General features: G+C 32.1%; 1 protein-coding gene across 2 annotated transcripts in view; it reads left to right on the top strand.

Annotated features, from left to right (window-relative positions):
- Window positions 1-15,019, top strand: part of SEMA3A (semaphorin 3A) — a 233,973-nt gene that overhangs the window by 31,030 nt on the left and 187,924 nt on the right. Inside the window, exons 1-2 of one of the 2 annotated variants that reach the window (XM_036230306.1) lie at window positions 5,283-5,391; window positions 5,858-6,050. In XM_036230306.1, coding sequence (XP_036086199.1) covers window positions 5,939-6,050 — 112 coding nt within the window. In that variant the 5' untranslated portion in view covers window positions 5,283-5,391; window positions 5,858-5,938. Of the gene's footprint in view, window positions 1-5,282; window positions 5,392-5,857; window positions 6,051-15,019 lie in introns of those variants that run through there. The other variant, XM_036230307.1, reaches the window with a different exon arrangement.

Genomic DNA, 15,019 nt, shown 5'->3' with positions numbered 1-15,019 from the left:
TTTATATATTTACTGAGAGGGTGTGTGATATGCCTTTACTGAAAGCAAATAATTAATATCTTCATATCCTGAAACACTCAACAGCCAACTTGCTCATTTCATTTGTATGCCATGAATGCCTCATTTTTTCCCCCTCACTGCCTAGCCTGTGCTGATCAGTATTAACAATGGGATTTTTGTCTGACTTGAAAAGTTTCTTGTTCCATTTGAGGTGAGGTGGAGACATTCTCACTTAAAAAAAAAAAAAAAAAGACAAAAAACAGGTATTTTGATATTTTTCAGTGTTCTATTATTTCAATATGTTAATATTCTGGAATACTGAATTAACTTATCAAATAATCTAATAAAGAAGCTGTGATGACAACCTCCTTAAAGAGATAGAAAAGGAAAAATCTCATGTTTAAACTATTGTGAAATATTGTAAAATATGGTAGATTTAGGAAGTCAGTAAAAAAGATTTATCAAAAGAAAGGACAGATCATGTTCTTATAACTGGATTTTAGCACCTTTTGGCAATTTGAATACTGACCACGAACAAAATTTTAGTCATCCCTTTTTTGTCACCCTCTTCCATCCCCCACTCTAACTTAGTAACCTAATAAAACTCACCTACTAGGCCCACAAATCAAATTATCAAAGGGAAGCTACTACCTCACCTTACCACTAAAGAACTTCCACTATAATTTCTGATACCCTTAAATTTTAAAGTATAAAAAAAAAAAAAAAAAAAAAAAGAATGTGACTAGCCAGTTTCTGGTCTCCTTCTGCATTGATTTAACATTTTTACTTCAATTCATCTGAAAATCAAAGGCTCTTTTATCTTGAGTACTTATTTATTTTAAAGTATCATGAGCATCAGTGTCACCAGAAAAAACACAAACTCATTTTTTTTAAAACTGTTACAAATTCAGTCTAGAGGGACAAGATTATTTTGCTGAAATCTCTATTCATTGGCTGTGGAGGGTGTAGGTATGAGGGAAAGAAAGGCATGAATGCTTCTCTAGAGACTGAATTCCTTTTGCCTTTACCAACTCCTCCTCTCAGCTCAAGCTTTCACATGTTGCTTATACTATAAGCCTCCACAAGGGTCAAATTATGAAAGTTTAACTTATTTTTTTAAATATTACTTTTAACCTGCCACCCCCAGCTCCCAGAGACGATTAGCAGTTGTTCTGAAATAACTATCATTTTTGACTAGAAAAAATAACACATCAGCTATTTAGTTTTCCCAATTAATAGGATGTCTTCTGATCTTCTAAAGAATGTTTTCACCCACACAATTCTTTTTTTAGAAAAAAAAAAAAAAAAAAAAGAAGGTTCAAATTCCCTGTACCAGAAAAACCCTCATTAAAAATGAATTTCCAATATGGGATGTCAGAGCAAGGGCAAGTGCTCAACAATGACATTTGCTTAAATTCTGTTGATCACAGGCCTTTCTTATATACTAATGGAGCATTCCCTTAAGGAAATAGCAGATGGAAATTATGTAGGATTTTTTTTTCTTTTTTCTTTTTTACATGATTCAATTGAATAAAACCTTGGAAGGATACGGATATTTGTATGTTTGCTTTTCATATTGGTTTTCATCTCGATGCTGCTTCTGAGAAGCCTGGTAAACCAACTCATTTTGAAATTTTTAATTCAGTAATTTATCTTAAAGAGGTCAACTAGTTCTACCAGTGGCACATACTTGGGGGTGCTCCTCCATCAACCACAGTAAAATGAGAGTTTTTAATAAAGTACACAGAAATGTCAAGTACATTCCATCCACTAAATCTTTTAAATACACCTAAACTGTATTTTTTATTATATTCTTTTATACACAAAGAATATAGCAAATGTTTTTACCTAGCACTCAGAAAGATTCAGGGTATCTATAACCTGGGGAGGTACTTTGAAAACCATTTCACAAATTAGAACAAAAATTGTTACTGTTAAATTGCAGTTTTTTGTCATCTTAATTTGTTTTATAATAAACAACAAAATTAGAGAGTAGAAATGTAAATATGTGTGTGTGTGTACACACATACATTAGTTTCATGCAATTCATGAAAGGATCAGAAATCATTTCCAATGGAGAAGTGCTTTAATATGTATCTTCTATGACTATATGTGTTTTGTTTTGTTTTGTTTTGTTTTAAATAAGAGTTAACCAATGTCTTGTGAAGCTGGAAGTGTTGTTTCTCTAGAAAATCAAGCATACCACCCAGAAAACTGCCATCTTTGTAATCCATTTCAATATGGGGCGGGATGAGGTTAAAAATGACTGATTCATTTGACAGCAATGTACACAACAGCATTATCTTCATATAAAGCACCTGCTCAAATTTGACTTTGTTGTAGGAGTTAATTACATTCGAAAACTTGAAACTTAAGATATTAGGAACTCAGTTCCAAGTAGACAGTTAAAGCACATGATGTAGATTGTGGGTTAAAAAAATAACAGAAAGTAGAGAGACTGCTTTGAGGAAAAAAGCAAAATAAGATTTTTTACTTATACTTTATGTAAAATTTAACATTAAAGAGTCAATATAATATTTCTGACTTTCAAAAAGTAGTAAATGATGCAGTAAAATAGATGGCTAAGGCTGCCAAATCAATGTCAGGCTTGATCATGTCAGGACTTAAGCAGTGGATTCTCAAAGTAGGGAGTAATGTTCCCCCGCCCCCCGGCGGGGGGGGGGGGGGGGGGGTGGGGGGCGGGGGGGGGGGGGGGGGGGGGGTGGGGGGGAGGGGCGGGGGGGAGGGCGGGGACCGGGGTTGGGGCAGAGTGTGGGGGAGGGGTGAACCAAAATTTACTCATTGCCTACCCAAGTCCATCCCTGCCTTGCTTCTACCTCAGCTGAGAAATAAATTTAACCTTAATTATTCCTCACGTATTTGGTGGTTTAAGAAAAAAGCTGAAAAAAAAAAAAAACTTTATATAACCGTGACCAAGAGGTAGACATAGAAGATTCCAAATACTTTTGTAAATATTTTTCAAGCATGTAGGGTTTTTTGTTTTTTTTTTTCCTTTTTAAATCACAGTTAAAATATCTACGTGTGGCTGTACTTCTATATATTATATAACTTAACCATTCTGGGACAGTTGTGCTTTCCTAAATGATTTACTGTTTTTACATTTTTTTAATTAAAAATTCTACAGATAAGCAAATGTAAATGTGAATTTATTAAACTTTCAACATCCAAAGGCATACAAGTATCATAGATCAATTGGAGGATAAAAAATATCAAACATAAATTAATATATCAAAGTTTTGTACTGTTTTTTAATTATGTGTATATTTATCTAAACATAGGGGTGTCTGTCTGTATTAGCACACTCCACGCTTCAACATTAAGTTGTTTGTCTTACAAAATGAAATAATTCTGTCCTGATTTTGTGGTTCAGAAATCCAGATTGAATGTCTTTCTCTACCATAGAGTCAATTTTGACCCTTTTAAAACTGAATTTTATATACAATCATTTATTTTTTCCTGGAACACATCAAACTCTTTCATGATTTGACATTATACAAGTGAAATGAATATATTTCAAAATTTGCTTATTCTGTTTCATTTTGAGAGATATAAACTTACTCTCCTACTCTAGGTAACAAGAGCTAGAGAAAAATAAATATTTTAAGATATTTAAAATATATATTAATAAAATGGTACTACTATTTAAAGTACTTAGACTAATTATATGTGATATTTCAATAGGATAAGTCATTAGTCCAACTCTTTAAATAATCCCAAAGTGACATGAATTCCTCTGTAGAATGAATGTCTATAGAGAGTAATCCATGGAAGACAGACAAGCCTCTTGTCATTTGTAGCCTTAATCCATTGCCTAGAGCATGAAAAGTGCTCAGGATAACAAGTGTGGGAATCAGTAAAATCAACATTATTTTTGGTTTTATTTTCTTAACAATACTGACTGATCAATAGGCTTGCAGAAACTGACAAATACAATACGGGATCTGTTTGATGAATCAATTTAGTGAAGTAGATAGAGAATCCCTCCTCCCTTTCCCCCCACTCTCCCTCTTTAAATCCTCTTCATCCTCTTCTTCCTCTACACACACACGCGCACACACACACACACACACACACACACACATGGGGAAGGGGGGGGGAGAGAGAGAGAGAGAGAGAGAGAGAGAGAGAGAGAGATGGGGGTGGGGGATGCTCATTCTCTATTGGTCTGTGGATGTGAAGTAATAAAAGCTGCAGGAACAATGCTCAGATCATTTTTTATAAGACTACTAAGCCACTTTCAGTGAGTGATTATGTTTTCAATTGTGAGACTCACTCTCTCCTCTCAGCTGAGAATTTTTCATATTATTGAAGCAGAGTTCTCTCCTTTTATTTCAAGTATATGTGGGGAGTGGGGATGTGGGGAGAGTGTAGAGCACAAAAAGTTGGGGACTAAAGAAGGGAAAGGTCTGTCCTATTAACTTTTATATATCCACCCATCAAAAGAACGGTAATATAGGCTTTGGGGGAAATTACAAGAAAAATAGAAGAGGAAATTTAGACACCTCCGACAGCATGCCTATTTAGGAAAGAACTAATGGTGTTGTGTGACTGTCTGAATACATGCATGTGTCTACAGAAAATTTAGTAACCCTTCACCAGCTCATGAAGTCACAGAGATATTCTCTTTATATTGGTCTTTGATACTCAGCAGGGACTTTTGTGAACTTTGTCATCTTCCTCTGCCCTTTAAACCAAAACTAAGGAAGTGGCTTTAATTAATGAGATGTGATGCATTAAAATGTTAGCCAGAGCATTCCAGAAGCTGGAAAACCATAGATGTTTTTAACTTCTAAATATCCTTTTGAGAATCCCCTGTTGTAATTTATAATTCTCAGTGGACCTATATTTGTCTTGAACTGATTGTCGAAATGGGCTTTACTAGGAATTTCTTCGCTGAAATTGCAGTGGGGCGGGGGAAGGGGGAGGTTGAGCCAAGGGGGCTTGTAGGGAGGAAGGAATGATCTCTAACAAGGTTTTAAAACCTTCAGTGGTTAAAGTTATATTGATGAAAAAGATATGCAGATACACACATATACGTGTGTGTATGTATGTATATATGTATACATACATAAACACAATATATATGTACACACATAATGCACAAGTTCAGCAGAATTATATAATGAGCATGAGTTGTAAATTATGTAGGTAGCAGAATTCAGATTTTTTTAATCAAGATTGCACCTAAAAATGGCTATAAAACAACGCTTGCCTTGGGAAGTAAATTTATAGCTACGTGCCTTTCACAAGCACGCTGGAGGGTTCTGCTCCCGGCTCTAATCTCTATGAGATGTTTTTTGCATGTGTTGTGTGACAGGAGGGAAGGGGAGTGGGTTGAGCTTGCTTGTTCTCCCATTGTCAGCTAGTCTAGTGAGTGTTGGGAAAACCTGTCTGTGGGATCTTGTGTCATCTCTTCCTACATGTGTACAGGAAAAGTCCGCGGTGCTCACGGTTTCTCTCTCTCTCTCTCTCTCTCTCTCTCTCTCTCTCTTTCTCTGTTTCCTTTTCATTCTGCTTCCCGGGAGCTGAATGAAGCAGGGAGCAGGATTAGAGTCCGCCACCAGCTATCACAAGAGCCTGGATAAAAGGAACTGCTTTTTAAGCACCACTGCAGCAGCCCTTGTTATTATTTTATTTTATTTTTTTTTCCTCTCCACACAACAGTTGTGCCTCATTATCCGGTGCCTGGCTCGATTTTTTTTTTTTTTTTTTTTTGAGGTTTTGAAGTTTCTGTGCTTCAGTGACTGTTAGAGAAGAAGAGGTGTTAGTGTTGCGGTGAAGTCTTGATTGTCTGCCTTTATGAATGAAACTGACCTAAGTCACCTGTTACCTCCAGTTTTCAGATTGTTTGAACTTCTCTGGCCGCACAATACAGACGGAAGCCTGAAGCAGTATAGGGACCTACAGCGTCTGCAGCATGGGCTGGTTCAGTAGGATTGTCTGTCTTTTCTGGGGAGTGTTACTTACAGCAAGAGCAAACTACCAAAACGGGAAGAACAATGTGCCAAGGCTGAAATTATCCTACAAAGGTAAATCTTTATTTTTTTTCTTTTATTTGGCTAGATTTGTAATGCTCCCCACCCCCTTTCATTCCTTGAACTCCCTCCCAACCCAAACCATAAAACCTTTAGTTTAACCCCGGAAACCTATATGATTGTATGTTTCTTTCTGGGATAATTTAAACACTTTTTAAAATAAAAGCATGTCTTCTGTTTGATATGACAACTTAAACGCAAACAAAGAACATTTAATCACATTTGCAGAGAGGAGCTAAATGCCCGGTAAAAGCTGATCTGTATGTGTGTTCATATGTTGTTATTTTTTTTTCTGATTCTACTTTTATTAAAATATTTTTTAAAACTACTATTGCAGATATGGTCCCTTTGAAGATGTGCATACCTCACCTATACTAATCATTTTTTGATAAATTTTATTTTCTTAGTTTTAGACACCAAATGGTTAATCATCATCATGAATATTCAGTTTGTTCAGATCTGACAATCAGATGCTTAACATAAGCAGTAGGTCATGGTTTGCCAAGAGAATATAAACTGGAGAGAACAGACTAGTTTTTTCCACAGTGTGTTATGATTGTACAAAAGACTGTGTATTTGGCTAATTGGTGTAAAGCTAAAGCCTTTGAAATATAATGTTATTTAATTCCATATGTACTTCAGTGAAAAATGAAGACACATTACTTCCTTGTTGTAGAACTAGTTGTGTGAACTTCTTTTTTTTTTCTTTAAGTATAAATTTAAGAAAGAAAAAGAACTTTATCACCTGGTTTGCTAGTACTTTACTCAGTTATAGTTTAATGTGTATGCTTATTTTTTAATGAGGATTCTAAAGATAATAGTTGTTCTATATTTGTTTAGATGGATTTTATAGATAGATGTATAAAATAATGCTAACATGGATTCCAAAATAATATAACTTTTAATGGAAGAGAATATTTATATAACTGAGGTATTATTAAAGTGGAGCTGAAGATTAAACTGTTTAAACTCAAGTAGTTTTACCCCCTAAGGTATTGCTTTCTCATAATTGTCAGATTTCTACAATTGGAGTAGGGCAGTGAAGTCTTTCAGTTATATTCTGTTTTTAACTTATAATGTAAAAGATTTATTGAATCTATTTGTAGAGATGTCTGTCTAGAGTATGTTTCTCTTATGCCAAAAAACATATTTTTAATTTTCACATGATGGGAAAGATCCTTTTCTAAATGCTCTAGTGTGAATGAGGACCATAAATATGAAAGAGATGTAATTTTCACACTTTGGATTAGAAAATTAAACACCTATTAAATGTGTTTATTTGCATTTAATACTTGTTGGATAAAATACTTTGAATTGGAAAATATATTTTTTTTGTATAAAATTTTCTTGAGTATCAATATGGGAATGAATTTTAAACATAAGCAAGCATAATTATAATTGTACTCATTCAAGATACTAAAAGTTATAGAAATCATTTAATATTTAATTATATCTCTAGTAACTATCTTTAAATTATTTCCACAGTATATGATATTATAGTATGTGTATTTTCATCAGTTTTTGCTATTTTCACTCTTTGAGAAGATGTCACCAAATAATTCTTTGGTTGATGGTCAATTTTATGCAAGTTTAAATTCCTTTTAAGTAAGTTTTGTGTACAACTTCACTTCCTGAAGGTGTGAATGGCTAGGCTATAATTTTAAAATAACAAGTTTGAGACATGAAATACATTTTAAAAATGATTAGATTTGCATATACTTCTCTAAGTGCTAATAAATTGTAAAATAAATAAGACTTGAGAATTCTGTTTATTTATTTTGCAAAAATTTTATTTCCCTGGTATTGGATTATAGAGGAGGCACTAGTACTTCCTACTATTAAAAATATTTCATTTAATTAGAATAGCCCTTTATTATACACACATACTATAAACTGTATATATTTGACATTATCTTATAAGCTCATGTTACTAATGGCATCCATTAGAATTATTTTGCTTTTTTTTTTTTTTTAATTGAAAACTGCCTTACAGTTACATAACATTTCTATTGCTATATCTAGAGCTTGGCAATTTGATAAAATAAACTGCAAAATGAACAAGAAGAAGGAGGAAAAAGGGAATGGCCTAAACAATTTTTCTTCTGTCATTTTATTGGTCTGTCATTACCTTTTTGCCTCTCCTTTTAACACTTGTTTTGCCAAAGCCTGGTAGCCAATTGTCAATACTTTGTTGCTAAACTAAAATAGACATTTTTTTAGCTGCTTCTTTTCCCTCCTTAATTAGATGTCAAACACAGTTAAAACATCCACTGCATTGCCCTTAAAAATATTCCAGCATGATTCATGAAGAGTTAAATCCCTGCCAACCCTAATTTCCCATGGTCACTTGTTTTCAAAAATCCACCATTAACTCTCTCATTGCTCAGGTTGCCAAGACAAAGTTTCAGGCAATCACTGTGCTTACTTTCTACTTGTCATCTTGCCTGGTAGGAGATGAAAAATATTTAATATGTTAAATGGGAAAGAAAAAGAAGAACAAGAAGGCAGCCTTTGTAGTGGGTGTACATACATACCTAATAAGGTATCTCTTTACTTTCTAGGAAAAGGGAACTGAATAGATGTTTTAGGACCATCTGGAGAAGTGATAATATTAGAAAAATGGGGTATGCTGGCTTTTCCTCTGAACCAATCTGATTTAGAATCCTTGTGGGGGAAGCAAATGTGAGAACTCTGTAAATCTCAGCAGTCACATACAAATTATCCTCAAGAAATATTCACTCAGAGATACTTTTTCCTTCCTTAAATATATGTAACATAACTAAATGTTAAAAGTGCTTCTTTTTAAAAAGAGTGCATAACAATTTATTTCCCCTTCAAAACTAGTCAAATTTCACTTTTCTCATGAAATACCAGAATATCATGTAATCTTCCTTTTGAAATGTGTGGTACAATGAAGACCAGAAAAAACTATGGAAATCACAAGGAAATAAATTAGGTTTGGGGTTTTAAACAAATGACAAATGTTCCATCACTCAATGTAATTAGCTTTTCCAGGACATTGTATGCTTCAGTTTTGGTAGAAATCAAAGACACATGCAAGTATGAATGTGATAGTGATCACGTGAATCCCAAGGTTAAATCAATGCCTTTAACTTTACCTTCCTAGGGAAGACTTACTAATAGCATTCAAATAAATGGTAGGCATTTTAAAGGCTTTCTTTTCATACTTTATAGAGCTTTTCCCCCTCAGATCAAGTAGTTGGTTTAAGAATAAAATTATCAGTTAAATTGAAATTATCCTACATATCTTTCTGATACTAGAAGATAATATTTAACTAAAAATTATTAAGTAAAATTTTCAGAAACTTTTTAATTTACATGGCTTAATATATTATGATCGCTTTAAAATTTAATTAATGTGAATGATGATTTACTTTATTATTTATGAAATTTGATTTATCAGAGGTTTTCTTTACTTCTACCAAAGAACAAACACATCTCACATACATATATATGAATATATGAATATATAAATGTCAAAACTTTATGTTAATATTTTACAGTTAAGAAAAATATTCCTGGCAATCTATAGGTTATAAATTATAATAAATACTTTACAAATAAAATTGTTATTGATTTCAAATGAAATTCAGATTTTAAATTATAATATACCATAATTATATTTTTATTCATAATCTTTTGAGTCCCATAAAAAAGTTTTAATGGATATCTCAAGTATGTACATAATGGTATAGATTGAAATTTGTCTTATATTAAAAGTCTCCTCACAGTTAAACAGTTAAACTGGAAAGTGTAGGGGAATATATATTATGTGTGTGTGTGTGTGTGTGTGTGTGTGTGTATAAATATATATATATATTATATATACACATCAAGAGCAAAGAAATTATAAATTTTTTGCAACATCTTTTGTTCAATAGTCATTGCATACTTGGCATCAGATCTCTGACTTGCTGATTCTTATATCATATGGCCTTTTCTTCTTAAATTTTATTAACTTTAAAAATCATATTTTGATTCCAAAATCTTCAATTTAAGCACACTGAAACCAGAAAATTTTATTCATTTACTCATCAAGTGTATCCTGGCAAAATAATAAAAATAAAATAAAACAAATTTCAATCACACATCTCATGATCCAATGCTGGTCAGATCCAATGAGGGCTAGTGAAAGTCTTCAATTTGTAGTTTCTCTGTTTAAAGCTACCAAATAGATTGGCCCTTAAATAATAATTTGTATAGTGTAAACTTTAGTCAGTAGGAAAATAAATTAGGCCACAAAACCATCCCATATAAGCCTTTAATCCACCAACTTTTGATAATGATCTTCAGTAATTATTAGCTTAAGTAAACCTGAACATGGAAGAGATCATTTTTCCAGTTCTAACTTTTTATATTGTTATTTCTCTTCATATAAATTATATCCAAGACTCTACTACTGTCAGCGATATAAAATACCTAGCTATTTGGCAACAAGATAGATGTATAGATCTGCAATAATTAATTTCTCTTTGTTTCCTTATTTTTAATTACTACACAAATCAACATAAGTAAAAATATTTTGTGATTTTTGGTCAATTACATTTAAATTTCATATTCAAGAATTAATGTAATTAAAGGATCTTTATAAATAGAGTTAATTATAATTAATTAATATGATTGCATATGTTCCTAGTAACAAAATTAGTTAGTTGCAGAGCATAATCTATTTATGCTTAGTATGAATACATAATTGTATATGAGATGTGTACTTTAAGTAACTTATGAAGTTATTATGAACTTCAAGTGAACTGTAAGAAATTCTGTGGTTTAACTTCTTATCCCAATTTTTCTCATTTAAACTTCAATGGCACACCTATGTATCACAGTTCCACAGGTCAGAACATCATACCTTTATATCTTTGGAAGAAATTTTAAACTCTAAAGTCAGCACTATTGTAAATATCATTTGTGTTTGAATTTTTCTAATATCTTAGAGAGACCAGTACTAGAATAAATATTTAATTGATCATTATCTAACAATGTTCATTTACAAAATCATGATATATTATATATAGTTACAGATTAATTGATTAAAATGATGCATTTATCAAACTTTCTGAAAAAAAATATGGTAATTTTATGCAAAGTTGAATATAAAATCTCCAAAACTCATGATCAAATCTGAGTTTAGTGCATGTAGTAAAAGCTTATTTTTAAAAAGACCAGTAGGTCTAAACATAAATTAGAACAAGTATGTGTCTTGGGTTGGATTTTACCCGTCATGACTTCAAAGGTGCTATTTAAAGGCATTATCATGATTTGCAGTTCTATGCTTCCACTAATAGATGGCACTAGCAATTTGTGACATCTCTTTCATTAGTTTGGAAATGGGCAGGCTTCTAGGATAAATACACAGAGTAACCTGTGGAGGCTGAACTTTAAAAAACTGTCATAAGAGCCAGGAGATATAACATGCACAAAATAGAAGTATTAGTCAAAATAAAATTTGCTAAAGATTTTGATGTGCTCTTTGCATACCTTTATTGTTACATTTTGACCCCGTAACAATAAATGGTTCTAAGTAAAAAAATAAATAAATAAATAAAATATTTTTACTTAAATGAGGTTTCACATGTGAAATTGATCTGTAAAATGAAAACAAAATAATCAGTGGCACAGTAGTACTAAACAATCCATTTCACGGGTCTACATATATTAAATATTTATTTTCATTCATATACATATATATATACATATATATATATATACTTTTTTTTCTTAATCCCGAGTAATAAAGTGACCTTAACAAGGAAGAGGCAGTGTGCCTGTGGTATGTGATTGCTATAGTTTATAATTAAAGAATAGCTCATTGAGAAGATAAAATAATGTTAGTAAATTACATTTAGTATATTTTTAAAAGAATGACTCCTTTTGGTTTGTAGCTTACATACAATGCAATATAAAGATGATGTATTATAGAACTGTATGCTTGAAACCTATATAATTTTATTAACCGTCACCCTAGTAAATTTTAAGAAAATTAAAAAATATATATTTTTTAACTAAACATACAGAAGAATCAATAAATTCTGTCTGACACAAATGTCTCCAGTTGCTATCTCCTTCTATTGCCAAGACATAAACATAAGTAAAAATAGGGAAGGGAACTCGTATACTATTTCCAAACAGTAACAAAGCTGGACTCTGTCAAACCCAGGATAAGAAAATATACAGTTTATACTTGAATTAAGGAATAAAGATAAGCAAAAATAAAATTATGTTGATAAATATGAAGAATGAGCTGGTCTTAGCTGGTCTACAAGCTTAGCATAAAACTTAAAGGGACCACAAATTTAAGTATACTGTCTTGTCATCTCCTGAACGAATCATTAAAACTGCATTTTCAGGTTTCCTTTACTTGAATGGCTATACCGTGGGAAACAATGGTGACCAAAATTTACAGTAATTTAATTCGTTGTTGCAATTATAAACATACATGTCTTTAGATAAAATATAACATCAGTCTTCATCCACAAATTAAATGAAGCTTAGTTCTATTGTATACATCAAGTGACTTCTTTGATTCATAAAACTACTTGTGTGGACCACCTTTGTTGCTGCAGATTCTGAAGGTCTCAAGGCCATATCTGTATTGTTTTTCATTATAATATTCTTAATAGCTAGCACATATCACTCCTTGCTAAATGAATTTGTGTTTTATTGGACTACTTTGTTTTTCAAATGAATAATATACCTCCTTATAAGTGAGTATAAAAAGAATGCAAATTTATGATAAATAATTCATTATAGATGAATTGTACATTATACTGTTGTAGAGAAAGTAAACTCAGTGCTAGATGCTCTGGTCGGTTGAGATCAGTGGAGGCATTTCGGAGTGCTCAACTGGTATGAGTAGCAGAGATATCGCCAGAAAATGTCTCATCTAAACCAAACCTATTCCAGAACTGAATGAGAAAGTATCTGGGTCATCTTTGCCTGCAACTAAGAGTGGAGAATATATAATAATACATACTTCTTAGAAGACTAGGAACCAAATCGAGGAATTGTTTCATTCTTTTTGACGAATATCTTGATTTTCTTTATTATCGTGTCTCAGTATACACAGCTAGAGAAGAAAGTGAGTGAGATTATTCTAAAACCAAATGGTAGCTAAATTTAAATTTGTTATCATCTATCTCATTATGTCTGAAACTTTGTGTAAAACAAATTGGTCCTACCAAAGTTGAAAATACAATTACTTAAAAATTTAAATTAGCTATATATCATTGCCCACAATTTTGGTAGAATCCTGGCTTTACTCTCTAACAACTTGCAAAGATTTAGTATTACAGAACCTTCCTTGCTTCCTACTACCCTTGATTCCGCTTATCAATAGCAGTAGTTGCTCATTGCCCCCTTGCTTCTTGTCTCCTACTCAGCCTCTTCCCCTGGCTTTGTGCTCTATGGCCGGGGAGTATCACTCACCTCCAGCCTCACTCAGCCCTTGCTCCTGAGCTGTCATTTGACCAGAAGAGTAGATATGGTAGGAAACAACCACAGGGATGTTTGCTAAACTGAATGTACAAAATATATATTGAGTTCTTTGTTTAAGAGCTCAACTTCATAAAATTAAGAGGATGGGGGTGCATAATAGGATACTTTCCTTAGTCCTCTTATAGGTCTATAATTAATGTATAGAATATAAATTTATAATATTTGATGTTAAATTCTTCAAATATGTTAGTTTGTGAAAAAGTAGAAGTATCAACAAGAAAGGAGAGTAGAACAATTACCAAGAGTGTCTTTACGTATAAACCATAGCTATTAAGAAGTATTAAAATAATAATTAAGCTCTAGTCCCAACCCTTAAGAAGTCAAAACAAAGTTGTTTATACCTTAGTACTTTCCAAGTACTTGTGAATTTTCATAATATGTGTTAGAAATTTTAATTTTTTATCTTCAAATTTGGACTTTCAAGAGAATAAACTGCTCCGTTCTGAGCATACTTTTAAAATTAGTTTAAATAAACCTAGGTTTCCTTCAGCTATATACGTTCCAATTATTTGCAACTTCAATTATTACAATTAATAAATACTTCTTGTTTGTATTCTATGTGTAACATACACAGAAACCTACATAAGACATGTGAGGGATTTATTCATGAATAAGTAGATTCTTGGATAAACAAAATGAATATAGTAGGACTTCTGAGAAAGGCAGTATCACATCTATCTGAAGACTTCCGGGGGCTATTTAAAATATGGTACAAGGAAGGTGAGCCTTGAAAGACAAGAATGTGAGAAGGCAGAAGTAGAGAAGAGTGGTAATTAGAATTATCAAAAACTCTTTCTTGGTGATTTGTTTTTCTTTTTAGGAAAATAATATATTTTTATTTTGTCTAAATAATACTATAGCTATATATATATATATATATATATATATATATATATATATATATATATATATATATAACACTTTACATTTAAATGCAGTGTGGAAACAAATCTGTGCTTTAACAAGGAGAATTTAAAGTTGCAGTGTATCGGGCTAGAAACATTTGGGAATTAATATGCGATTGTCTAGGTTTAACTAAACGTGATATCAAGATGGACAAGTGGTGCATACTTGTCATGACTTTTCCACAGTGGTCACAGTAGTCATTTGGGCTTATCCAATTCTCCTTTGGGATGTGTATATAAAATACATTGGCCAGGCTTTCTTCTAACCAATGAAAAAAAGAAAGGAAAGTTGAGTTTGGTTATCCAGTGAAGAAAACACTGACTATAGTTTCTTGAAATTATAAAATGCACTGGCTTTTCTTCTTGTTTCCCTAGCTAATTCCTTTTTTTTTTCTGATTTACTTTGCTATTTCTTTAACCAGTCCACCAACAAGTTGTGAAGAGAGCAATTGATATTTTATAAATTATGTCTGTTTTTAATATGAAGACCTTTGCCATCTATATGATGAATATCAGGTATTAAAATGTCCCTTGAACTGT

Source organism: Rousettus aegyptiacus, unplaced genomic scaffold, assembly GCF_014176215.1.
Source record: "Rousettus aegyptiacus isolate mRouAeg1 unplaced genomic scaffold, mRouAeg1.p scaffold_m13_p_13, whole genome shotgun sequence".
In the NCBI taxonomy this organism is placed as follows: Eukaryota; Metazoa; Chordata; class Mammalia; order Chiroptera; family Pteropodidae; genus Rousettus; species Rousettus aegyptiacus.
Note: the sequence above shows the minus strand (reverse complement) of the source record. Positions and strands in the feature narration are given on the sequence as shown.